Source organism: Papio anubis, chromosome 1 (genome assembly GCF_008728515.1).
Source record: "Papio anubis isolate 15944 chromosome 1, Panubis1.0, whole genome shotgun sequence".
NCBI classification, from domain to species: domain Eukaryota; kingdom Metazoa; phylum Chordata; class Mammalia; order Primates; family Cercopithecidae; genus Papio; species Papio anubis.
The window spans coordinates 83,935,374-83,962,585 of record NC_044976.1 but is presented as its reverse complement, the minus strand read 5'-3'; the positions used below and the strand labels follow the sequence as shown (position 1 = coordinate 83,962,585).

The following is a 27,212-nucleotide window of genomic DNA, read 5'->3' as shown; positions in this document are numbered from 1 at the left end:
TGGTTTAAAGCATCAGTTGTTCAGGGCAGGGAGTTATTGAGGCCTGGATACAGCTATACAGTGAGGCTAAAGTATGGACCTATAGACTCTGAGATCCAGGGATTGCTGTGTCCTGTAACCAAGTGTGATTTAGAAAGTAAAGGGGGGTCTAGCAACAGTACATTTTCAAAGACTTCATGGAAACAAGTGCATTTGATGACAGAAAGGCTTGAGCAGTTTTCAGTTCACACATTTGGTTACTTGAGGAAACAAAGTTTTTAAGGTATGAGAGCCAATGTACTGAAGTGGGTATATGAGAAGGGGTTTTTGGTGTTACAAAAATGCTGAAAGCTATTTTCCTACTTTAACATGAGGGAGTGAAACAGAAACTTGCCCAGAGTCACCTAGTGAATTCATGGCAGAGCTGGTGCTGTATCACCTGCCGTTCTGACCAGAGCATAGCTTTGCTCTATACTGTGGTCATACTGAACCATTACTATTGCTCAACTGACTTTCAAATAGTGCCAGAAGCCTGCAAGAAGAGGTTGTGAACAAACCAAGTCTGTTCCCTCTGTTGGAAAACATAACTCTAAAATATGCTTTGCTAATTTTGACTCAGTTGCATCTCTTTGTGGAGCAGGCAACACATGTTCATATGAAAAAATAGTCATAATGAGACTACTTGCTGTGCTGCTAAATGTCCCATAGAGTATTTCTTAAAATTCATGGAATGCTTAAGATTCTGAGATCACTCTTTCAGTTCTAAAATCTCTACCAAAAAACAGCTCAAGACCACCGGGATCTTTTGGATTGAAAAGCAAGAACAACCCAAAGTCTTTACTGTGCATGGGAAGGTACATATATATTATAATGAATATTTCTATATGTAACCTCTATTTCATGTATGCAGATGCATAATTTGTGGTTTGTTTTCTCGATATTTAAAGTGGGCAGAGCTCCTTTCTGGATGTGGTAAAACTTACATGTTCTAAATATCATAATTTTATTCTCCACTACTTTTAATTTCTTCAGTTTTTTCCTATAGCAAAACAAAAGACATAATTTGCTTGTATTCATCTTCTTTATTAACTAAACACACCTATTGTAAATGGAATTGGCACTTTCAATCACCCTCATTGTATTTACTAGGATGAGATTAATAACCCAAAGATTCAGTGTTTTCCCATACTAGGTTCTGTTTCACATTTGAGCTTATTTGGACAAATAGTACTTCCCTGCACACTGAAAGGATCTATAAAATATTGCTCCTTGATCTCCACATAAGAAGCGATTTGTTGGACTCCAGTGTTGGAGGGCAATACTTCAGGGTTGATGCTTGGGAATGTGTAAATCTTGCCTATGGATTTAGATGTCTGTTCAACAAGATTGCACCACAAAAACCTCACACCTTTATTATGTTTCACATGTTACATTGCACTGACAAGTTTAACTGCATCCACGACTGGGCCAGGTGGTGTTTAAATTCTCAAATACCTTAACATTTGAATGCCTCAGGCAAGAAAAAACTGACTATTCAGAAGGCACAAGCTGTAATATTTCAGGCAAGTCAAAATCAGAAGTGAAGGCTTTTGGCCATAGATTTTACTAGTGCATTTATATTAACCTTTATGCATTTCCATAAGGCTTAAAAACCATTGCTTAGGCAGTATTTGTCTGTGGGTCTTCATTAAAGTAATGATATTATTTAATCTACTTGGAAAAATCCCTTCAGGATCCCAGCTGTCCCCCTCCATTCCTTTTAAAAGCACTTTCTCTTCTGCCTAAAAATTCAAGTACTCTCTTAACTAAGTGCGGACTGAAACATTTCACTATAGATTTGAACAGGAGCCAACACTGATGATGAAAAGAAAACTTCTCCCTGTAAAAGGTTTATTGTCAGTACTTTCTAAAGATGAAGATGCTTCTGAAACAGGCTACCAACATTTTCACAAACCTTGACACAACCTTCTCAACCTCTCTTAGACCTATGATTTGGGACCCTTTCTTTCAGGAATGCTGTGGACCTTTGACCTTCTGAATAGCCAACTCTACATAACTGCTCCTTCCCCCATCAATATAACTTATATTATAAAAAGGAACGGGGGATGGGGTAGCTTGGCCCTCACGCTATTGGAAAAGTACTTGAAATTCCTTGCATTCCTTTGCATTTAACAGCATGTTTACCTAATCACTGGCTTATTAGGATTAACACAAGTCATGCTTCAAGCTCATTTAGTGAAAACAAACTGACTCCTATAGACTCAGATTTTTCCTGATAACAGCCAAGGGTAAATTTCTAAGTAGTTCTCCTAATTTTTAGGAACGGTATTGGGAAAATATAAAGTTACAAACAAGCAAGTCTTTAGAATACATTAATTATATTCAATCTTGCCCATGGATCTGGATGTGGGCTGCCTGAGTTATGGACTACCCCTTTTCATTAAAGGGTTTCTCTACTAAAGTGACATGCCCACTAACCTGGTGATGAAAATAATAAATTATTATGGCCATCGCGCAGAGTGATGGAGACCCTTAGGCTTTACATTCTGATGAAAATACAGCGCTGTTTTCTTAAATTACAAATTTAGCTTCAGAATCTTTCTTGTGCTTCATACAAGGTCATGTTCAATACATGTTTTTTAAACATTATATGCAAAGACTTTACTGAAGATATAAAAGCAATCGTTATCTTATTTTAATAGCTTAATTCACTGCTGTATCCCTATAAGTCCTGTTTGAATAACTGAGTACTTGAGCTAGGTTGTTCCCAGTGACTTTGGAGCACCTCTAAAAATACTGAATGGCATACACTCAGATATTAGGTAAATATTTCTTTATTAAATGGTTAATTTCATAAATAAAATCTTTTCACTGAATATAAAATTAAACTCATTTACAAATTATTCCAGTATTACATTTCCCCTCCCTCCCAAAAGCTACATTTTGATAAATAAAAACATTCAGTCTTAAAACACCTGATTTCTGTTTGCAGTTTAGAGTGCAGATAGCTGCCTCTCACAGACACTCATGGAGTGTCCCCCTTCAGGAAGGAATGGAATGCCCTCCCATTTACTTTTGTCAAAGGACGAATAAAAGCTTTAAACTGTCCAACTAATCTTATTATCTCTTTTACGACTGTAGAACCCCAAAAGGAAAAAAGCCTAGAGAAAATATGCTTAGCAAATAATTTACAAACAGAAAACAGAAAGTCATCAACACCACAAGCTCCAAAATGAAGCAGTAACATGTGCTCCAATACTATGAAGCAAAGTATTCTCCAATCGTGGCTGCATTAGTGTCCATCTGCACCAGCACCCTTGGCAGTTTCGAAATACCTTAATGCTCCTCAAGAATGAGCAAGGAATCCCTTCTACAATGAGTCCCATCACCCACACCGCCCCCACCCATTTTCTCCATGATTCTGATTCTGACACTCTTCTCCCTTGTTTGTCTAGGTGTGCCCTGGAAACCCAGGTAGCATTTAGTCCCTAAATTTGTGAATGTCATTGAACAGCCTGTAGAAGGGAAATGCTGCTTCATTGGCATGCGGGCAGTTGTAGTTGCATTTGCAGGACTGGATCATCATGACGTTCTTGGAAAATGTCTCCCCATCTTCGCAGCGGAACCGCATCTTCACAGTCCTGGTCAGCTGGGGTGTGCAGCATCGGCCGTCCACGCAGGAACCGCAGTACTTCGGCCGGTATTTCTTCACACTCGAACATCCAGCGTAAGTAAACCTAACTGGTTCGGGGGATTTCTTGGTCTTGCTGCATTTCTTGCCCTTCTGTAAGAGACAGGAGAGAAGAAAATTAGGGGTGATATTTCTCTTTCTTCAAAAAGAGATTCACATCCCACCCCCCTGCCAGGCAACAGTCTACACATCCCTGAAGGAACTTACTTTCAGGCTGCTGTACACTGGCTGTCCACAAGGCCGCACCTCACAAATCCGAGTTTCTTTCACAAGGCGGCACTCGGGGTTGTCATTGGTAACTCGTGTGGAGATACCAGTTCCACAGGTCTTTGAGCACTGGGACCATGAAGTTGTTTGAACAATACATTTCTGGCCATGTAAAGGGTTGTATAGGATGCGAGGCTCCATTCCAAAAACTAGAGAGAGAAATAAGAGGGAAGACTTCTCAGAGGCATAGCCACACAAACAGGCTCAAGTACTCATTTCTACAAAGCTTCAGACCAAAAATGCATCTCAGTACAGTGTCTGAAGGGCTCAGTCTCCACTTACCAGGGAGCCGCTTCAGTGAGCTGCCTTTTCCAACTGCAATCAATTCATTGTTTCTCGTCAACTCCACCTCGGAGGCATCGAATCCCAGCTCCTTGCCAAGGAGGCCATCCTGGTCGTCCATGGGGTCCTTGACACTATCCTCGTCACAGACCCACTCCTCGCAGCACTGCCCGGTAACTTTGACCAGCCGGGGGTTGGGACAGCCCAAGTTGGGGAGAGACAGTTCTTGGGGACACAGAGGAATGCAGCCCACGGCGCCATCAATACATGTGCACTGATGTTTACAGTTGGGCTGGAAACTTTCCCCGTTTTGGTAGATTCTGGAGTTATATTCACAGGGTCTGCCCTCTGACTGAGCTGCAAAGATCACCAAAAGAGAAAGGTAGAAGGGGATAAAGTTAAGATTCCAAACCACCGCCTGAAACTCATACATATTTTCTGCTGTTAAATTCAATTTATGGTAAAGTTCCCTACAATTCCCCGGAGACTCTAGACCAGAACAATAAGTTAGTCAGGAATCACTTTTCCGTATGCGCTTTCGTTGGGCCCAGACACACTGAATTGCATTCCAGACTGCTGAAATCATGTGCCTTTCTGCCAAGCTACCAACAACAAAGCATCACCATACATGGTCTCAAAATTACTAAACTTCTGGACTATGGGGACTAGTATTTTTTTTTAAAGGGGCCAAACCACAAGCATCTTACCTCTGCAGATCCCCTTCAGAGCGGTGGAGCTGGCGCCGAAGTTGCATTCCAGCCCCTTGGTGTGGTCGCAGGGCTGCGTTTTGCTGCAGTCCTCGTTGAGCTGCTTGGCGCAGACCTTACAGCAGCCACAGCCGTCCCGGACCAGCCCAACTCCCGGCGCGCACTTGGGCGCCTCCAGGGGGCAGTGGCAGGCGGCGGGGCAGGTGGAGAGCGCCTGGAAGGGGGAGAAGAAACGCGTGAAACTCGGCGCGGTGCGCAAGAGGGGCGCCGCGGCTGCTGTAGGAAAGGACGGGGGTCTCCGACCCTGTCGACAGGGAGCCTCTGACTTCGTCCAGCCGGGCCACCGCGGGAGGCTGCTCCCACCAAGAGGTCCCGACAAGTCTTTGGGGGGAGGAGGAGAGTGCTTAAAGAAACGGCTACCGCAAACGGCCGCGAACTTTTTATTTTATGTTTTCCTGCTGTGGGCAATCTGGGACCAGGGAAAGGGACTGACAGCGGACGGGGAATCGGTGGCAAAAGGAGAGTCCAACTCACCAGTCTGGTCAGGTGGAGAAGGGTGACGGCGAAGGCGAGCGCCTTGGCGATGCGGGAGCTCATTGTGGCGCGCAGGAGTAGCCCGGGGCGAGCGCGGCAACGAAGACGCCAACAAGTTGGTGCGCAGCGGCCAGGCCGTGCGCAGCGGGGTCGGGGTGGCGGCGCGGTGGACCCGGTGGGTAGGGAGGCGAGGGCTGGGCGGCGGGCGGGTGTCTTTCGCTCGAGGTCCCGGCGGAGAAGACGCGGAGGGCGCGGACGCTGCTCAGGGGCGCTCTCTCTCGCGGTCTGCCCAGGCGCCCCGGAGCCCGCCTTTTATATGGGCCGGCGGAGGCGCCGCGTGTTGCAGTGACGTCGGCTCTGTCTGCGCGTTCCAGAATTCTCAAACATCTCAGGAATGCTGGTTGGCGCGGGCTGCTGCCAAGCGCCTCCCCTGGCTCCATTGCACCTTTGTGTGTGTGTGTGTGTGTGTGTGTGTGTGTCCCGTCAAGCAAACAGTTCGTTTTTTCCACCTTAAATGACTTCTGTTAGGAAGCGTTCTTTGGGGCGTGATGGTGGTGATGGTGGTTGGAGGGTCGCGAGGGGAGAGGGGGGCCAGTTCAGAACTTTGCCTGGACTGGGTGGGTGGGAGGACCTGAGAGGGAGGAACAAAAGTCGTTTTGTTTGGTGATGCGAGTTGACCGGGCACGGAAACCCTCACCCAGGAAGGCAGTGAGCTGTTTGCTTGTTTACAGCGAAGGTGAGAGGCAAGTTATCTGTTGAAAGAGTAGAACGTGGAAGAGGAGTGTGTCTCCGAGCCAGTAATATTTGTGGACTTCAAAGAGGCGTGTTCAGAACAAGTCCCAAAGCTTTGGCATGATGTTTATTAGCAAAATTCAGTGAATTGCAAATTAATACCCAGAGTGACATTTATGAATGAAAAGGCGAGGGGGGTGCGGGGGGGGGGGGGAAACTTCCCCATCGTTTGGCAAATTCCCAGGCAGAGGTCTCCCCCACTCCTCCAGCCCTCCCCTTTTTTGGATATGTTGTACTTGTTTGTTTTTGGAGGTTCCCACTTTAGTTCCAGCCCACTGCCTGGGTTGGAAGTCCGAGAGGAAACGAACGCGGGGAGTTCTCCGGGAGGCTGACTTATACTTCCTCACGGATGCAGGAGACTGGGTAAGCCCTGCCCGCCTGCTTCCGCGAGCAGGAGGCTATGCTAACCAAGCAGCCAGCCAGAAGTGCAGGGGACCACCGTGGAGTGCTTTGGCCTGAAATCATCACCTGCAAAGACCGCAAGGCCAAACCAGATTCCAGTACCATTATGCCCTATGAATCTCTGGGAAAAGCAGATTCCTTCAAGCTGGACGTTTTGTGGGGTTTTTCACTCCTTTCCTAGGGACCACTGGAAGCCTCCCATTTTAAATGAATTGCAATGCCTTTCTCTCCAAGTACAGAAAAGAGATTTAGGATGTAATATTTTGTAGTAAAAATGTCAGCAGATTTTAAGATCCTGTTCTACCTGCAATACACTCAGTAGAAGACCCCACCGCAAGACAATTTACTTGAACATCACCAATACCGTTAGTGTGATTGATAAACTTTCCCTGCAAGTTTCAAAAACTTTTTGCATAATTTTAGTAAAAATGATGTGAGACTCATATACTCTAGGATAACTACTTATCCTTTTTAATGTTTAGGGCTGTTCAGACTTCATAATTTAGCAGTCTTGTTTAAAAAGGCCCTTAGTGCTAATGCTGACTTTCCTGATAAGCACAATGAGAAGCTGTCAGGATGAAAACACACTCCAGTGAAGAGAACCCTTGCAGGAAGGAGTTCAGTTTCATTCATTCCAAAGTGCCCTTTCATAAATGGAAGCAGCATTTGCTAGAGGGAGTGGGATTTCTAAAGCTCTGATGGAGGGTTAGGGTTGGGAGACTTTTCAAGACAATGGATTGTCAGGTGTTATGCAAATACAGTGAGGAAAGTCTGGGCCCAACATGTACACAGGTTAATACATCAATTATTATTTACAAAACATTGTTTTTTCTGCCTTATCATTTCATTATTGTTTCCTTCTTAATGAAGTGATTGCGGGACGGGAGGGGGAAGGAGGGGTGTAGCCACAGTATGTGTTGAACAGAGGGAGATGGTAGAGAGAGAATGGAGAGGAGGGTTCCTGGCTTCTGTTGTGGCGTCTTTTCTATTTGACTTCATGGTTGTAAGTATTTCCAGATGGTGAATCAGACACCAGACGTAACAATATTTCCATATTTGGGTATAGCAGTAGCCTGCGTTTTTAACATTTTTCTGCCTCTGTTATCCAACCACAAAGCATTCTTGACAGCTTCAAATGTTGTTAAATATAGATTTAACTTCTCTTCCCAGAGCAGGAAATTCTTTGGAATTCCTTGTTTTTCACGCAATCTGTCTATCATGATTTAAAATAAAAGCACAGTGGATCATCCAACTGGCCGTATATACCTTAATTGGAGGTTGGGGATGGGGGACGGCAGAGATCCAGTCTGCCGCACTGCGTTCAAACACAAGCCATTCCAGAGATTCCTTTAAAGTCACATTAAAATTTTCTAACAAGGGTGTGTGGGTTTGTTTCTGGACTTCAACTGGGGAATCTTGAGGATGAGTTTGCCCCAGAGGAGAAATTTAGAGAACCTTACTGTCAGCTGCCCATTTAAAGCGGGGGTGTGTTGTGCGATGGGGGTGGGAGGTTGGAGCAACAGGGCCAGGAGGTGTGGGAGCGGGAGACACTAGAGTACCCTATGTGCACAGCCTCTCCATATACCATGTGCTGGTGCGCCTGCTAGTAATCGACGACATTAGGCAACAGAAACAGCGGCTCCTCAAGTCCTGCCCAAAGACCGTCCAGAAAACCCAAGCCTCCGGTCGCCTTCTCGCCGCCTCCGCTGGGAGTTGCAGATCAGTTCAAGTTGATGGACAGGAGGCGAAATGTGCAAATGTTTATGGGTAAGTGTTGCTTCGGGTGCTAATTCTGTATGGCTCTTTTGCTAGTTTCTCCTTCACCCTCCCCATGCGGGTGCCCCAGGAGGAAATAAACGGGCTGCCTTGTTTCCTTGGGTTGCAATCCACGGAGAACGGGCTGCTTGTCTTCTGCAGCTCCTGGCTTCGGGCTGAGCGATGGGGACGTCTCTCACCCGCTGTTGCCAGGGAATTTTAGGTTACCTAATGAAGGGCTCACTGGCAGCAACCGAGAATAATAACGGTAAATCTGGCGACTCCGGTTTCCTAGCCCTAGGAAGGCTCTCAGACTAGAGTGCATCAGAGTCACCTGGAGGGCTAGTTAATGGTTCCTGGGTCCTACCCCAGAGTAGTTACATTTCTAACAAGTCCCCAGGTGATGGTGATGATGCTGGTCCGGAAATCACACCCTGAGAACCACTACCCTGGACGACAGGAGTGCCTGTAGTAGGGGTGTGTGTGTGTGTCTTCAGAGATACTCGCCTGCACACCCAATCTCACAACTTCACTCTTCATAGCCACCTTAATGAATAGAACTTATGATGTCTGCAAAAGACCAGCTTTAAAGTGGCGCCCCCGTACCATCCCATTTCTCTCCTCCACCCTTTCCCCACCCCTATCCCCTTGGCATGATAGCCAGGAGCTCCCCAGGAAGCTAGGATCCTGGTGGCGGCGGCAGGAACTGGGTGGCCGACGCGCGGAGAGGGCGGTCAGCTCCGGAACCCCTGCGAAGGGAGCGGACAGGGTCCGCACGGCGGGAGGGCGCCGGACCCGAGGCATCCGGACGCGCCTGCCCGGCTGCTACCGCCGCCCCCTGCCGGCCACCCCGCCCGCGCGCCCACAGTCACAGAGGTTGCCAGGACTCGAGGTTTCCGGCGGCGCGCGGCGCAGGACGCTTCCAACCCCGGCCCATATTTGGTGAAAGTCTTTCAAGACTCCGTCATCCAGCTTTGGGGGGCGGTGGCGACGGCGGCGGCGGTCCTGCGACCGGGCCGGGCAGCCTTGCGACTGCCGCGTTCCTGAAAAGTGTACCGCGGCCGCCCGCGCCCAGGCCTCCCTCCGCGCGGGACCCCGGAGCGTTGCGGGCGGCGGGGTAGATCCGCGCATTTCGATACCAGTCCACCCCTCTGAGGACCGAAGTCCGCCCTGTGCTGCGTGGGAGGCTGGCGCGGAGGGCGCCGAAGCCCAATTGTGTCACTTTTCCCGTCCACCCCACTGTTGACTCGTCCTCCCAGCGGGGCAGCGAGTTGCCGTGCTGTGCCAGACATAGAGGGTGCGCCCGGCGCGAGGGTGTGGGGCTGTGTGTGTGTGTGGAGGGGGGTGTTCGGAGGATGGCGTTTGCGTGGACACCAAGCGCACCCGAGAGCGGGACGTGGAACCGACTCTGAGGAAAAGCCCTGAAGGGCCTGGATGCCATTATCCCCAGAAGGGACACATGGTAGAGCTGGCTCTTCGGTTTCTCCTGGCCTCCCACGACCCCTTCCCCTCTTCCTCCTCGAGAAGTTCCGCCTGTGGGGAGCCCTGGATAGGAAGTCCTGGCTCTGCCATCAGTAGCCTGTGGCCTTGGGGATGCTGCCCATCCTCTCGGGACCTTGCCTGCTTCTCAGTAAACTGGGAAAGGAGGCAGCAAGTAGTAAAGCCAGAGCAGCTCCTTTCAGGGCCAAATTTCATGTCATCCCCTCTAATAATGACAGAAATTAACACATTATATAGGGTTCACATAAGTTGGGGCACCACTTTAAAATGCCTTCTATATATTGATTCGTTTAACTCTCAGATGCCCCACTGAAGCAGGTCCTTTTGGTGACACCATTTTCTATCTAAATGAAGAAATGGAGGCATGGAAGGTAAGTGACTAGCCAAAGGTGACTCACCTAGCCCGCAGCGAAACCGGATTTGGACCCAGATCATAAGGTCTCATACTTAACCACTGTGCTATACTGCCTGCTCTCTATCTCTTACCTCAGACATTCAGGCCCATACCCCTCTCCTGGAAATTTACCTTTATTTAACTCTATCACAGCTTATCCAGATAGTCTAGGTGAAATGCATCAGATATAAAAAAATAGTTGATAAATTAACTGAAGCTGTGCTAACTCCTGAGAATTGCCTAATGTACTGGCTCTTAGGAAGGAGGGAGAAAAGGAGTGTTGTATTTTAACAGAAAAGGTCTTAATGCATATACATTTATGGAGTGATCTTTAAGCACCTTGGCAGGCTGGTGGGGAAGATACTTAGGACCTCTGGGGTTCTTTTGACACCTCATAAGCCACATTGTTCAGGCAATCCCTACTTCTGGAGTAAGGCTTGGCCTGGGGGGAATTGAATTTGTCACTGAGATAAAGGTTTCGGCATCACTTACTTGATGGTTCGTCAGTCTGGGTGTTCATTGTGGACCCAGTCTGTTTTTGTTGTTGGAGTATTTTTTGAAACATGGTCTAGCTCTGTCACCCAGGCTAGAGTGCAGTGGCATGATCTAGGCTCACCATAGCCTTGACCCCCTGGGCTCTTGACCTCAGCCTCCTGAGTAGCTGGGACTACAGGCACACGCCACCACACCCAGCTAATTTTTGTAGAGATGGGGTCTCCCCATGTTGCTCAGGCTGGTTTTAAACTCCTGGGCTCAAGTGTTCCATCCATCTCGGCCTCCCCAAGTGCTGGGATTGCAGGTGTGAGCCACTGCACCAGGCTCCCCATCTGTTTTTAACCTGTTTTCTCCCCACCTATGTTATAATTACTCATATATATATGTGTGTATATGTGTGTGTCTGTGTGTGTGTGTGTGTGTGTATATATATAATAGAGATGGGGTTTCACCATGTTGGCCAGGCTGGTCTCGAATTTCTGGCCTCAAGTGATCCACCCGCCTCAGCCTCCCAAAGTGCTGGGATTACAGGCATGAGCCATAGCGCCTGGCCTAATTACCCATATATTTGAGGTCCCTTTGTTTACCTTTCTCTGAATCCCAGACTTATTCAGAGTCTGTGATGTGTCATGGCACAGTGCTAGGTACTGGTGACATGAAAAAGAGGATTTTAATATTGCACATCCCCTGGAGGACTCTAAGGCATATTGCAGAAGTGGGTACATAAATGCTGTGTGGATACTTCACTGCCTGAGAGGAGTTAGGGGGAACAACTAATCTGGGGCTGAAAGGATGAACAGGAGTTGGATAGCAGGGCAGGACATTTGAGAGGAAGGGAACAGGGCCTTGACCAGGCGTAACAACCAGTCTGATGCGCTGGACCATAGCATAGGATTCCTTCTGAAAACTGGCAAGAGATGTCAGTTGGGACCATCTGTGAATGGCCTTGCTGTCATGACACTGGAACTTTGCAGAGTGAGCCATGTGAGCTTTTTGCCTAGGTTTCCTTGTCTATAAGATAACAGGACCAGGCGCAGTGGCTCATGCCTGTAATCCCAGCACTTTGGGAGGCCGAGGTGAGCGGATCACGAGGTCAGGAGATCGAGACCATCCTGGCTAACATTGTGAAACCCCATCTCTACTAAAAATACAAAAAAAAAAAAAAATTAGCCAGACGTGGTGGCGGGCACCTGTAGTCCCAGTTACTCGGGAGGCTGAGGCAGGAGAATGGCGTGAACCCAAGAGGCGGAGCTTGCAGTGAGCCCAGATCATGCCACTGCACTCCAGCCTGGGCGACAGAGTGAGACTCCATCTCAAAAAAAAAAAAAAAGATAACTGGATTCTCCCAGCTTAGAGGACACACACTCAAGGGCCTGCCTGCACTTGCTAGATGTCAGCCAGGTAACACCATGCCATGCCTCAGGATTAGTGCTGGCTGATATTTGGCCTCAGCCTTGGGAACCATGGGGACACTGGGACCATCTATGAGGGGCTGAATGGATACTAGCTGAAAATGTAGGTTCACTGTTTGCCTATTTTCTCATTTTATTTTATTATTTATTTATTTTGAGAAGGAGTCTCATTCTGTTGCCCAGGTTGGAGTGTAGTGGCACGATCTCGGCTCACTGCAACCTCCACCTCCCAGGTCCAAGTGATCCTCCTGCCTCAGCACCACTAGTAACTAGTAGTAGCATGCACCACCACGCCCGGCTAATTTTTGTATTTTTAGTGGAGACAGGGTTTCACCATGTTGGCCAGGCTGGTCTCGAACTCTTGACCTCGTGATCTGCCCACCTTGGCCTCTCAAAGTGCTGGGATTGCAGGCATGAGCCACCGTACCTGGCCTATTTTCTCATTTTAAAAAGAGATACTAGAGATCTGGATTTTTATGTGAAGTCTTCAAAATTTTAAAATATTGGCATTTAATTACAATGGTAAAATGCCAACTAGGCTAATCCTTGGAAAACTCAAGAGGACAATGTTGATGGGTGCCAGTTGTGATCTCCGGACTGAATATCTCTAAGAATCTGTCCTGCTCCACCATTCTGTAACTCCCAGCCGCCTGTGAAATTGTAGGGAAAAGCACCCTGGGCTCCATTTAATTGTCAAGTTGACTAGACTTTTTTTGTTTAAGAATCAGGGCTGCTACTTAACTCTTGGTTGTAGGAATTTATATCCTATCAACAAAATTGGAATTGGTGGCTTTTTACAAATTTTCTGCTTCATCCACTCTCCAGCCACTACTCTGTCTCCCTCCTTCCTGCCCCTGAATTGATGTTGTAAGCAGCTGGCATCGCCTTGGCAGTAGTATAGGAAACACTTTTTTAGGGCATCTGTATCCCATGGGAACTCTGTTTATTTCCTTCACCTGGCATCTATCCACAGGAAGCCAGCGTTCCTAACTCCCTTACCTTACAGCACTTCTTGTTTTGTGATAACACAGAAACATTTTATTGGAAAGGACTGGAAGGCACCTTTCCCACCACACCCTGCAATCTATCTTCTAGAGATGATTGAGCAATATGAAATATAATAATTATAAGTCATTATCAAATGGGTTGGCTCCAGATTGAGAGAATCAGCAATTAACCTCTGCCTTTCATGTTTTATTTCTGGAGGTACCTGTCTCTTAACCGACCACTAACATCACACATAGCACATCCAGAATTTAGAAAGGATTTGCTCTGGGCACAGTAGGTGAGCACACAGATTCTACAGAGGGATTGAAGTGATTTATTTGTGACAAATTTTTGCAAGTCTTGGGGATTGAGTGTAAGGGAGTATTCAAGCAGTTGGACTTATGTGAAATAAAACATAAGACATATTTACTGCTCAGCCTGATGCCTGGCACATAGTAAGTGCTTAATAAATTACAATTATTCCTACTGCCAAGCACCACCATTATCTTCACTTTCACTACAATTAACATAGAATGAGCTAGTCTTATTATCTAGAGAATACTTTCTATTCTTTAGAACTCTAGTTATAAAATCAATAAAATTCTTTGGTATATGGTATATAGATGATGTGATTAAAAGGATCCATCCCGCCAGGTATTCTGGCTGCACTGAGACACCAGTGACTATCTAAAAAACCACTCAAATGGTCTTACCCCTCATGGCACTGGGACTTTGCCTACAGGCAGTGGTGAGCCATGTGAGGTTTTGCTTTGGTTTCCTCATCTACAAGATGATAGGACTGCAGCAGCTCAGGAGTGATGCACTCAAGTGCCCCAGGAATCAGAGTGGTAAAAAATGCCATGCCTGAGCGTTAGTGCCAGTGGACACTTGGCCTTAGCACTGGGGAGACATAGGGATAGTTGGAAGCATCTGTGGGGCCTGGGCTTTGCCTACTGTTGGCTAAATAGTTAGTATACACAATCTCATCTGATCTTTATAAACAACTCTGTAGGGTGTTTTATTTCCATTAAAAAGATGAGAAAATTGAAGCTTTGCTAGATGTCAGTAATTGGTACAAGGGGCCAGGGTTGTTAAGGTAGAGCGGAATACCTGTTTCAAAGACCATTCCTTTCAGGGAGAGCGTGGTATTTGTCCTTCATGAAATCTGCCTTAAAGTTCAGGAACTTACCTGCAACTTCTTGACTTCCCCTTAACAACTGACTGTGAATCTGTCACTTAAATGTTGTTCTAAATGTCTCTTTAGCTCATGTTTTCAGTAATTGTGGCCCATAGTTTCTTAATGAGAGTCTGGTAATAAACAAGTTAAACAATGAAAAAGGGTTCTCTCCGTAGGGCCCTTGCCTGAGCTTGTTTCTATTTCCTCTGGGAGGAAAAAAGAAAGAGATGTGTCAGAACAGAGGTGGAACTTCTCAGAGATTGAGAGATCCGTCTACTGTAACTTAGTCATTACCATCAATTTTGTTACCTGAGGCAGGCAAAGCTGCCACCTCCCACAGCCTGTGGTTGTCCTCACAACAGAGTTACTAAGCACAGAGCCCTCCAGGCCCCTGCCAAGCACACCCAGCGTGTGCCTTAAGCAAGGTGTCCCTGAGTGTTGAATGTTGGGTGGGGTGGGGGGTGCCCAAGGTTATGGCAATAAAGAAAAAACATAGTGCCAGGTGCTTCTCTGAAATCATTTACCCCTTCTTTTGTAGTTAGGTTTTAGCTTTCAAAAACAAACAAACAAAAAAAAAGCTTGTAAACACTTCATTCTAAAAGGACAAAGGCAATATGTATTGTATGCTTAAAATTTCCAAGGTTCTGGAAAATGTCTTTGGGAGAATCATAAAGTGTAGACTATATGCTAAAGCGTTGCAGACCCAGAAGATAGATGATGCAGTTCATTCTAATAAACATGATATGTATGGCTTGCTTCATGCTAGGCAGCAATGCAAAGAGGAATAATATATGGACTTTGCTTCATGGCTCTAGCTGCCCAGGGGAGATGTAGATGCTTAAATAGATAATGCAATACTGTGGATTACAGCTCTAGAAGCAGTGCAGCTTTGGGAGTACAGACAAGGGATGTCCAACTCTGAGTCTCACCCTTTAAAGATGTGAAGTCTTGTTAGTGTGTATATTTTTATGGCTGAGAGGGATTGGGCACAGTTATTCCCTAACATACACGTTCCCTTTGAAGCTGGGGATTGCAAGGAATGTGCACATTCCTGAGAGATTAGAAAACATCTAAAAGTGAGGACTTTCAGGTGAGCCTCTTAAAATGCATTGATTACAGGTGGGACCAACCCTTTGGGTGCTATTGAAAATTCTTATCATTATGGATCCTTCTTTCAGAAGGGGAAAGAGAAGGGAAGTGACATTTACAGGGCACCTGCCATGGACCAAATGCCTTACAGGTTCAGGTTCAGGAGAGCCCTCTGAGATAAGCTTTTTGACTTCTTTCTAAGCTTAGGGAATGAAGGCTCAGAGAAGTTAAGCAACTTGTCTGGGATCAGACAGTTAGAATGTGACCAAACAAGGATTCTAACCCAAGCCTGTCTGACTCCAAATTCTGTCCCCTTTCTACATTTCTGCTATGCAGTCCTGATTCCTTGAGTTTTCACTCCCTTTATGAGTGCTTGCCATTTTTCTCTCTTTTTTTTTTTTTAATTGTTACCACCACTTCGCCTTTATAGAGCCAGCCCTTTACACTTTCCTTAGCACTTTCAGATGCACTGATTTGAAGTCTTTGAGCCACTGGTGACTCTTTAGCTTTTAAAAAGAGGTGCAGATTAAAGTGAATGGGATCGTTGCCATCATGTGAACATTCCTGTCACCATCATTATGATCAGAGAACAGGCATGGTGATAACCTGCACTTATCTTTGCTTCTTTGCTAGGCACTGTGTAGAATGATTTAGACATATGGAATCTCTGTTTTCCAGGGACAGATGACAGATTCCAGAGGATATGGTGCAGTATAATTAAAAATAACTAAGGAAGTATGATTTTCTTATTTTGTGTTGGAAAAATGGATGGGAGTTTCCACGGGCAGTCTGAAGCTGCACTAGAGTACTATGCTGTAACCTGGAAGAATGCTCTGAGAAGGAAGTTAGATGACTATATGAAGAAGGTGTTAGACAAGTGCACTGAGATGTGTGTGTGTGTGTGTGTGTGTGTGACAGTGTGTGTGTTGGAGGGAGGAGGTTAAGGATTAGAGGTATGGAATAAGCAAGGGAGAGAAGGCTCAGAAACAAAAATAGAAAGTATCAGGCATTAGGAGAAGAAAAGCTGAACTCTAGAGGCTTTGAGGCCACGTGGTAGGAAGAAAGAATGCAGGGGTCAGAGGGTACACTTGCTATGGTGCAACTCAAGTTAACCAGCTAATCTCACGGGGTCTCAGTCTCGTCGGTGGTAAAACAGAAATAATAATATCTCAGAATTATTGGGAGGACGGAATGAAGTCTTGTTTCAGCTCTCCAGAAACTGAGATGTGCCCTACAAATGTTTGTGATCAGCGTCAGCTTGGTTTAAATCTGAAGTTCCTGGAGAGCCTTTGGGAAGGTAGGATCACATTCTGTGGTGAATAGAGAAAGTCAGCAGTCACTGTGAGGATGGGTTTCAGCGAGTGATAAGGAAGAACTGACTTAGCAAGACTAGGTTGTGGAACTCAAGGGAAGCTGAAGAACAGTCATTAATTAGGACATTCTCATGGATTCATTTCTTGTCACCACCACTAATCCAGACTCCCTCCACCTTTCTTTCCTCTGGGCTTTCTGCACTTTCATTGCTCTGCTATTTTGAATAGAGGAGAAGTCCTTGGGTCCCAGTTCAGGAAAAGCAACTAGAAAGGGCCAGCGTGCATGGCTGGGCCATCCTGCAAATGCTTTTTCCAAGAGCTGCAACCCTTAAAGCTGGGGCCAGAGAAGGAGGTAGAGGACGAAGATGGGGTTGGAAACAAACTCAGGGAAAATTTCTGAAATGACGGAAAGTGAGAATTTAGACAATTTCTGCCTGAAATCACCTCTGCAGCTATTAGTTATTAACCCACCTAGAATCAAATGCAATTAATTTAGCACCATGTTGGAAAGCTTGGAACATGAACCATATCCTAGGGCCAAGGTTTTGATCCTTTGTAAAGGCTTCTCTTTTGAAACACAATTTGGTGTCAGTACATAGGAACTAACAAGTGTGCTGAGTTGTGAGTCATCAGCAGTCTGCTTTCTTCCAGAACATCGTGGGAAAAGGATGGGCAGACTGCTTCAGATAAAACCTGGACCCACTCAAACTCTCACTGTAGACTGGAAACAAAACAAATCAACTTTAAAAAGAATGTTTTAAAAATCTAATTGAACTCAGGAGACATAAGTCTCTGTTCTTTGGTTTCAATGTGGATCCGAAGTCTTGTTTTGTTTACTGTTCAGTCTTCAGGCAATCACATCAGGTGTTATTTACAACCCTGTAGCTTCTTAGGGGGTTCACATATGCCTTTTAAAGCACGTTTGTGAAACGATTGTACCATACTAGGGTTTGGGGATACAAAGATGACAGATGTGGTCCCTGACTTTGAGGACGACACAGTCTAGAGGAGTGAGAGCTTGCGTAATTAGTGTGTATATAAATACTATGCAATAAGTGACTTCATAAAGGTACAGTATACATGAGCAGCTTTAGGAGCCCTGCCTGAACACTGCCCCACACTGGGGTGAAGTCTTCTTGTCACACTGGATGGTGAGTGCTCTTGAGACTTCCAGTGCTTCCTCCATAAGGCTTGGAAGGGCAAGCTGTGTTTTTCTCTGCTTGGATATAATTTATTATGCTTGGACATAGTATCAGCAAAGACTTGAGGATCCTTTAATAAGGATCCTTTAATTATAAACTTGTGTTCATAAGGAGTTGCATATTTTTATTTTAAATGTCTTTGCACTTCCTTTTGGTAAGCAATCTAGGCTTCCTAATGTGCATAGCCTTTTGGGTAAATGTGTGTCTTCTGCTGTTCTAATGATAGCTAGTGGATATGTGAATTACATTCTTGGCCTTACTTGAAATGGTGCAAGGTTTCTGTTGTATAGTATTAAAGGTGCGTCTGATTATTTGAAGCCCTTTCCTAAGCAGTGGGCACAGTGGATAAGAAGGGAGAGCATATTGGGTAAAATGACAGTGCTCCAGGATTCCATTACATTTAGTGGCATTTTGGGATATTGTTTTATTTGATTCCACTGTTGTTCATGATGTGCCATCTGTCTTTATTTCCTTTCCTTTGTTCACTTTGGGTTTAATTTTCTCTTATTGTCTAGTTTCTTAATATGGAAGCTGAGGTCACTGGTTGAAAACATTTTCTCTCCATTATAAGCACTTAATGCTATAAATTTCCTTCTACTCCTGCTTCAGCTGCATCCCACAAATTTTGACATGTTATGTTTTTATTTTCAATCTGTTTAAAAGACTTCCTAATTTCCTTTTTTATTTTTTATTTTTTTGACTCAGGTTATTTAGAAGTGTGTTATTTAGGATACTTGGATCTTTTCCAGATATGATTCTGTTATTTATTTCTAGCTTCATTTTATTGTGGTCAGAAAATAAACTGTGTATGACTTGAATTATTTTATACTTCTTGAGACTGGTTTTATGGCCCAGAATATAGTCCATCTTGAAAAGAATGTCTAGTCCGCTTTTGTGGGTGTAGTGATCCATACATGTCAGTTAGGCAAAATTGTTTGATAGTGTTGATTTTTTTTGTCTACCTATTCTTTGGAATTGAGAGGGAAATATTGAAATCTCCAACCACAATTATTAATATGTCTATTTTTATTTTTAGTTCTCTTAGGTTTTGCTAGATGTATTTTGAACTTATGTTGTTAGATGGATAAACATTTAGAATTGCTATATCCTCTGGATAAATTGACTCATCTGTAATTATGAAATGACTCTTTCTTTTCATAATTAGTCTGTTTTCACACTGCTAATAAAGACATACCTGAGACTGGGCAATCTACAAAAGAAAGTTTATTGGACTTATAGTCGCACATGGTTAGAGAGGCCTCACAATCACAGTGGAAGGCAAAAAGGAGCAAGTCACATCTTACGTGGATGGCACCAAGCAAAAAGAGAGCTTGTGCAGAGAAACTCCCTTTTTTTTTCTTTTTTTTTGAGACGGAGTCTCGCTCTGTCACCCAGGCTGGAGTACAGTGGGGCGATCTCAGCTCGCTGCAACCTCCACCTCTCGGGTTCAAGCAATTCTCCTGCCTCAGCCTCCTGAGTAGCTGGGACTACAGGTGCGTGCCACCGCACCCGGCTAATTTTTTGTATTTTTAGTAGAGACGGGGTTTCACTGTGTTAGCCAGGATGGTCTTGATCTCTTGACTTCATGATCCACCCACCTCAGCCTCCCAAAGTGCTGGGATTACAGGCGTGAGCCACCGTGCCCAGCCAAAACTCCCATTTTTAAAACCATTAGATCTTGTGAGACCCATTCACTATCACGAGAACAGCACAGGAAAGACCTGCCCCCATAATTCAGCCATCTCCCACCAGGTCCCTCCCACAACACATGGGAATTATGGAAGCTACAAGATGAGATTTGGGTGGGGACACAGAGCCAAACCCTATCATTGATGATTAATTTTATGTGTTAAATTTGACTGAGCTACAGGGTCCCAGATGTTTGCTTGAACATTCTGAGTGTGTCTGTGCGGGTGTTTTTGGATGGGGTTAACATTTGAATCAGTAGACTGAGTAAAGCAGATGGTGCTCTCCGATGTGGGCGGGCCTCATCCAATCAGCTGAAGGCCTGAATAGAACATTAAGACTGACTCTTCTGTACGAGGTAATTCTTTCTACCTGATTACCTTTGAGCTGGGATGTGAGGTTTCTTCTGCCTTCAGTCTCAGTCTGACACATTGATTCTTCCTGGGTTTCAAGCCTGCTGGTCTTCGGGCTGGAACTATACCGTCAGCTCTCCTAGGTCTCCAGCATGCCAACTGCAGATCTTGGGGTTTGTCAGCCTCCATACTCACATAAGCCAGTTCCTTATAATAAATCTCTCTCTCCCTCTACACATACACACACATGCACACATGTACATACACACACACATACATACATACATTTTTCTGGTTCTGTTTCTTTTGGAGAACCACAACTAATCTAATACAACTTCTTTATCCCTAGTAATATTCTTTGTTCTGAAATCTAATCCCTATTCTAATTTTCTTTTGATTAGTATTTATATTCTATTTGAAAAATCCCTTTGCTTTTAACCTACTTGTGTCTTTATATTTAAATTATGTTTCTTATAATTTGGGTTTTGACTTCTTATTCAATGTGACATTCTCTACTACTTTATTTTTCTTTCTCTTTTTTTTTTTTTTTTTTTTTTTGAGATGGGGTCTCACTCTGTCACCCAGGCTCACTGTAACTGTCACCTCCCAGGCTCAAGCCATCCTCCCACATCAGTCTCCTGAGTAGCTGGGACTACAGGTGTGCACCACCACACCCAGATAATTTTTTGTAGAAATGAGCTCTCACTGTATTGCCCAGGCTGAACTCCTGGGCTGGAGCAGTCCACCCACCTTGACCTCCCAAAGTGCTAGGATTACAGGCATGTGCCACCTCACGTGGCCCATTCTCTACTATTTAATAATGTCTACCTTTTCTTCCTTTTGGGGATTGAATTGTTTTATTATTCTGTTGTATTTCCTTTTTTATTGGCTTATTAACTATAAACTATAACTCTTTGTTGTTGATTTTTGGGTTTTTTTTGGTTTTTTTCGAGACAGAGTTTTGCTCTTGTTGCCCAGGCTGGAGTGCAATAGTGTGATCTCAGCTCACTGCAACCTCCGCCTGCTGGGTTCAAGCGATTCTCCTGTCTCAGCCTCCTGAGTAGCTGGGATAACAGGCACATGCCACCACGCCCAGCTAATTTTTGCATTTTTAGTAGTGACAGGGTTTTGCCATGTTGGCCAGGCTAGTCTCGAACTCCTGACCTCAGGTGATCCACCCATCTTGGCCTCCCAAAGTGCTGGGATTACAGGCGTGAGTCACCTCACCCAGCCAATATTTGGCCTTAAACATCCAATTATCTTTAGAAAGATATACAAAATGAGACAAAAGTCTTTTATATTTACCCACATATTTACTATTTCTAGTGCTCCTTATTCCTTTGTTTAGGTATTATTTTTGCTTCTGCCTGAAGCACTTCTTTTAATGTTTCTTGAGCAGGTGTGCTGGCGATGGATTCTTTTAACTTTTGTATATCTGAAAAACTTCTTTTTTTATTTTCTTTTTTTCAACTTTTTATTGTGAAATAATATAGGCTCATAGAAAGTCACAAAATAGTTCATAGAGTCAATCTCATGAGCCCTTCACCCAGCTTCCTCCAAGAGTGGCATCTTATCACTAGTACAATATCAAACCAGGAAGTTGACATGAGAGCAATACTAATAACTAGACTACAGACTTTAATAAGGTTTTAACCAGTTGTTTTATGCACTCATTTGTATATTCACCTTAATTTTTGGAAGATATTTTTACTGGATCTTGGACTTCTAGGTTGGCAGTATTTTCTTTCATTGCTTTATAGCCCTGCTGCTTCTGGCTTATGTTGTTTCCGATGAGAAGTCAGCTGACATTCAAAAATGTGTTCTTCTCTCTGCAACTTTTGTTTTGTTTTGTTTTTACGGAGTCTCAACTACAGAGTCTCGTTCCATCGCCCAGGCTGGAGTACAGTGGCATGATCTCAGCTTACTACGAACTGTGCATCCTGGGTACAAGTGATTCTCCTGCCTCAGCCTCCAGAGTAGCTGGGACTACAAGTGTGTGCCACCACACCACCTAACTTTTTTTTTTTTTTTTTTTTTTTTTTGTATTTTTAGTAGAGATGGGATTTCACCATGTGAAGCCAGGCTGGTCTCAAACTACTGACCTCGTGATCCACCTGCCTCGGCCTCCCAAAGTGTTGGGATTACAGGCGTGAGCCACTGTGGCTGGCCACAATGTATCTTTTCTTTGGCCGCTTTTAAGAATTTCTCCTTTTTTTTTTCTTGAGCTATCATCTTGCTCTGTTGCCCAGGGTGGAGTGCAGTGGCGCAATCTCGGCTCACTGCAACCTCTGCCTCCTGGGTGATTCTCATGCCTCAGCCTCCTGAGTAGCTGGGATTACAGGCACCCACCACCATGCCTGGCTAATTTGTTTGTATTTTTAGTAGAGACGAGTTTGTCGATGTTAGCCAGTCTGGTTTCGAATTCCTGACCTCAAGTGATCTGCTTTCCTGGGCCTCCCAAAGTGCTAGAATTACAGGCGTGAACCACTGCACCCGGCTTTATTACCATTTTTAAGCTATTTGTGATGTGTCTTGTTGTAGTTTTCTTCATGTTTCTTGCACTTGGTGTTCTTGGATCTGTGAGTTTAAATTTTTCATGAAATTTAAACAAAAATTTCAGGTATTATTTTTTCAAATGTGTTTTGGTCTCACCACTACCCCTCTCTGCACTTCAAAGACTCCAGTTACATATATATTAGGTCATTTGAAGTTTTCACCAGCTCACTGGAACTCTCTTTGTTTTTTACTTTTAGTCTTCTCTTTTTCCCTGTGTTTCATTATGGAAAATTTCTAATGCTATATATCAAGTTCATTAATCTTTTATGGGAGGTATATAATCTGCTGTTAATCACATTGATTATTTTTTTATCTCAGACATCATAGTATTGTTTTGTTTTGTTTTGTTTTTTGAGATGAGTCTTGCTCTGTTGCCAGGTTGGAGCTCAATGGCGCGATCTCAGCTCACTGCAACCTCCGCCTCCCGGGTTCAAGTGATTCCCCTGCCTCAGCCTCCCGAGTAGTTGGGACTACAGGTGCATGCCATCACGCCCGGCTAATTTTTTGCGTTTCAGTAGAGATGGTGTTTCACCATGTTGACCAGGATGGTTTCAATCTCCTGACCTTGTGATCTGCCCAACTTGGCCTCCCAAAGTGCTGGGATTACAGGCGTGAACCACCACGCCCGGCCCTAGACATTGTAGTTTTAACTCTAGAAGCTTGACTTGGGTCTTTTAAAATATCTTCCATGTTGCTACTTAGCATGCTTAATCTTTCCTTGACCTTTTTCAATATGTGGAATATAGTGAAAATAATAACTCTTAATCTCCTTAGCTACTAATGTTATTTCTGAGTCTGTTTACATTAATTTTTCTCCTAATTGTAGATCATACTTTTCTGCTTATTTGCATGCCTGGTAAGTTTTGAGTGGATGTCATACATTGTGAATTCTACCTTGTTGGGCGCTAGATATTATATTCCTTGAAATATTCTTGGATTTTGTTCTGGAGCACAGTTACTTGGAAACGGTTTAATGCTTTCAAGTCTTACTTTTAAGTTTTGTAGAGATCAAAGTGGCACTTAGTTTAGGGCTAATTTGTCCCCAGGACTGAGGCAAAAGCTTTCTGAATATCCCACTTGCTGCCCCATAATTTGTGAAGTTTTCCACTGGCTGCTGAGAACACAAAATATTCCCAGCTCTTTGTATGTCGCAAGAATTATTTCTTCTGCTCCTTTTAGGCAGTTCTTTCCCCAGCCTGGGGTAATTTCTTCATCTGAATGTACTGAACAGAACGTAGTTGACGACATAAGGGGTGCCCTTTTCAGATCTCTGGAGCTCTCTTTATGTAGCTCTTTCCTGTCCAGCACTCTGCCCATTATCTCTAGACATACTTGCTTCACCAAACAACTAGCTCTCATCAACTCAGGGAGACTGCTAGACTGCCTGGGTTCCCCCTGCCTGTGCTACAGCCTAGATCTGCTTTTCAAGTAGTAAGCTGGGGTAGTTGTAGGTCTTGTCTCGTTTCCCCACTCTAAGCAGTCACTATGCTGTGCCATTTGATGTCCTATGTATGAAAAATGTTGTTTTATATAATTTGTCCAGTTTTATTATTTGTTTCAGGCAGGAAATTCACTGTTTCTCCATTTTGACTTGAAAGTAGAAGTCGTGCTGTTGGAATTTTGCTGAAGAAACTGTATTAATTCCTAAGAGCTGCCATATTGTAAACTGCATGGCTTAAAACAACAGAAATGTATTATTATTTCACAATTCTGGAGGCTGGGAGTCTGAAATCAAGGTGTTAGCAGGGCCATGCTACCTTCAATGGTTATAGAAAATAATTCTTTCTTCTAGCTTCTGGTGGCTTCCAGCAGTTCTCAGTGTTCCTTGGTTTGTGTATGCATCACTCCAATATCTACTTCCATCTTTCCATGGCCTTCTCTTCCATGTGCCTGTGTCTCTGTGATCAAATTTCCTCTTTTTATGGAAGGGCACCAGTCATTGGACTAGGTCCATCCCAATTCAGTATGACCTCATCTTAACTTGGTTACATCTGTAAACAGCCTATTTCCAAACAAGGCTACATTCCCAGGTACTAGGCATTAGGATTCCAACCTATTTTTGGGGGGGACACAACTTAACACGTAACAGAAACTTTTATTCTTCTTTTTGATTAAATCATATTTTAAAGGGAACAAACGTGACTGGTCTTTGTGGTAAACTACTAAAAATGCCCTGCATTATTAGTTTATCTTTAAATATCCTCAAGTATTTATGAAAGTCATAATAATTTATAAATCAACTTCATATCTATCTTTTCTTAAATATGATTTGTTAATACAGTGAGATTGTTGCATTAAAATTTCTCATATCTTCTGATTTCTTTAATAAAGCCATTGCATATTTTTTGGCCTTCTGTCTATCTCAGACCTTAAGGATTATTAGGGATTAGAAGGGGTTCAAACTTGAAAATGTAGTAATGAGCTACTGTGATGCTATCATAAAAGTAGCTTCTTACCTAATAATAAAAATGTATAGTCAATTATGGCCTTATTATCTGGAAGAATTAGAAGAAACAACTCTGTCAAACATGCTGACCCTTGATGCCATTTACAAATTCTTCTTAGAAAGAAGCTGCAAAAGGAATCATTCACCTACTAATCCAACATCCAAAAATGTTTAGTCCCATGAGCTAATATCATCAATGACATAAGCACAATCAAAATTAGAATAGGAGCCATAAAAGTATATGTTCTAAGTTGACCTTCCTTTGGGTGACAAGTGTTTAGTAATGTCCATGGATTCCCTGGCTTTCTGTAGTGGCAGACAGTTCTCTGATCTCCATCATTACACCTAACATGTACCATTTTAACTGTGACTTTAATTTTAATTTTAAACATGACTTTAATTTTAAATGTGACTTTCTCCCCAATAAGAACCTTGAGAGAATATCTTGGTACTTAACATAATGTAATACACTAGATTCTTTTTTTTTTTTTTTTAAATTAATTTATTATTATTATACTTTAAGTTGTAGGGTACATGTGCATAACGTGCAGGTTTGTTACATATGTATACTTGTGCCATGTTGGTGTGCTGCACCCATCAACTCGTCATTTACATCAGGTATAACTCCCAATGCAATCCCTCCCCCCTCCCCCCTCCCCATGATAGGCCCCAGTGTGTGATGTTCCCCTTCCTGAGTCCAAGTGATCTCATTGTTCAGTTCCCACCTATGAGTAAGAACATGCGGTGTTTGGTTTTCTGTTCTTGTGACAGTTTGCTAAGAATGATGGTTTCCAGCTGCATCCATGTCCCTACAAAGGACACAAACTCATCCTTTTTGATGGCTGCATAGTATTCCATGGTGTATATGTGCCACATTTTCTTGATCCAATCTGTCACTGATGGACATTTGGGTTGATTCCAAGTCTTTGCTATTGTGAATAGTGCTGCAATAAACATACGTGTGCATGTGTCTTTATAGCAGCATAATTTATAATCCTTTGGGTATATACCCAGTAATGGGATGGCTGGGTCATATGGTACATCTAGTTCTAGATCCTTGAGGAATCGCCATACTGTTTTCCATAATGGTTGAACTAGTTTACAATCCCACCAACAGTGTAAAAGTGTTCCTATTTCTCCACATCCTCTCCAGCACCTGTTGTTTCCTGACTTTTGAATGATCGCCATTCTAACTGGTGTGAGATGGTATCTCATTGTGGTTTTGATTTGCATTTCTCTGATGGCCAGTGATGATGAGCATTTTTTCATGTGTTTGTTGGCTGTATGAATGTCTTCTTTTGAGAAATGTCTATTCATATCCTTTGCCCACTTTTTGATGGGGTTGTTTGTTTTTTTCTTGTAAATTTGTTTGAGTTCTTTGTAGGTTCTGGATATTAGCCCTTTGTCAGATGAGTAGATTGCAAAAATTTTCTCCCATTCTGTAGGTTGCCTGTTCACTCTGATGGTAGTTTCTTTTGCTGTGCAGAAGCTCTTTAGTTTAATTAGATCCCATTTGTCAATTTTGGCTTTTGCTGCCATTGCTTTTGGTGTTTTAGACATGAAGTCTTTGCCCATGCCTATGTCCTGAATGGTACTACCTAGGTTTTCCTCTAGGATTTTTATGGTATTAGGTCTAACATTTAAGTCTCTAATCCATCTTGAATTAATTTTTGTATAAGGAGTAAGGAAAGGATCCAGTTTCAGCTTTCTACTTATGGCTAGCCAATTTTCCCAGCACCATTTATTAAATAGGGAATCCTTTCCCCATTTCTTGTTTCTCTCAGGTTTGTCAAAGATCAGATGGCTGTAGATGTGTGGTATTATTTCTGAGGACTCTGTTCTGTTCCATTGGTCTATATCTCTGTTTTGGTACCAGTACCATGCTGTTTTGGTTACTGTAGCCTTGTAGTATAGTTTGAAGTCAGGTAGCGTGATGCCTCCAGCTTTGTTCTTTTGACTTAGGATTGTCTTGGAGATGCGGGCTCTTTTTTGGTTCCATATGAACTTTAAAGCAGTTTTTTCCAATTCTGTGAAGAAACTCATTGGTAGCTTGATGGGGATGGCATTGAATCTATAAATTACCTTGGGCAGTATGGCCATTTTCACAATATTGATTAATACACTAGATTCTTAATATCTGTGCAAGAGATAGCAGTAGGATATGAGGGAGGAGAGAATAAATGAAAAACGAGG

The 27,212-nt window shown here is 43.8% G+C and overlaps 1 protein-coding gene and 1 long non-coding RNA gene across 3 annotated transcripts in view; one reads left to right on the top strand and one right to left on the bottom strand.

The window, feature by feature from the left end:
- Positions 1-2,795: 2,795 nt before the first annotated feature.
- On the bottom strand, positions 2,796-5,764 carry CCN1 (cellular communication network factor 1). The gene is made up of 5 exons (XM_003892139.2): positions 5,461-5,764; positions 4,927-5,140; positions 4,220-4,576; positions 3,878-4,086; positions 2,796-3,763 (listed from the first exon to the last, which is right to left on the bottom strand). Exons 1-5 carry the CDS (start codon positions 5,521-5,523, stop codon positions 3,461-3,463), a joined length of 1,146 nt encoding a protein of 381 aa, XP_003892188.1. The 5' UTR covers positions 5,524-5,764; the 3' UTR covers positions 2,796-3,460.
- A 328-nt stretch (positions 5,765-6,092) lies between these two features.
- LOC101004954 overlaps positions 6,093-27,212 on the top strand; it is a 113,322-nt gene continuing 92,202 nt past the window's right edge. For both annotated transcript variants that reach the window (XR_001891477.3, XR_002524380.2), the window contains exon 1: positions 6,093-8,421. This is a non-coding gene — a long non-coding RNA (uncharacterized LOC101004954). The remainder of the gene's footprint in view (positions 8,422-27,212) is intronic.

What these genes read in the sequence shown, in the direction of transcription:
- CCN1 (XM_003892139.2), bottom strand. Translation starts at nt 5,523, where the DNA reads ATGAGCTCCCGCATCGCCAAGGCGCTCGCCTTCGCCGTCACCCTTCTC. An exon ending in TTCTCCACCTGACCAGACTG is followed by an intron (nt 5,141 to 5,460) that starts GTGAGTTGGACT and finishes TCCCCCTTCCAG; the next exon opens with GCGCTCTCCACCTGCCCCGC. An exon ending in CTCACTGAAGCGGCTCCCTG is followed by an intron (nt 4,087 to 4,219) that starts GTAAGTGGAGAC and finishes TTCTCTCTCTAG; the next exon opens with TTTTTGGAATGGAGCCTCGC.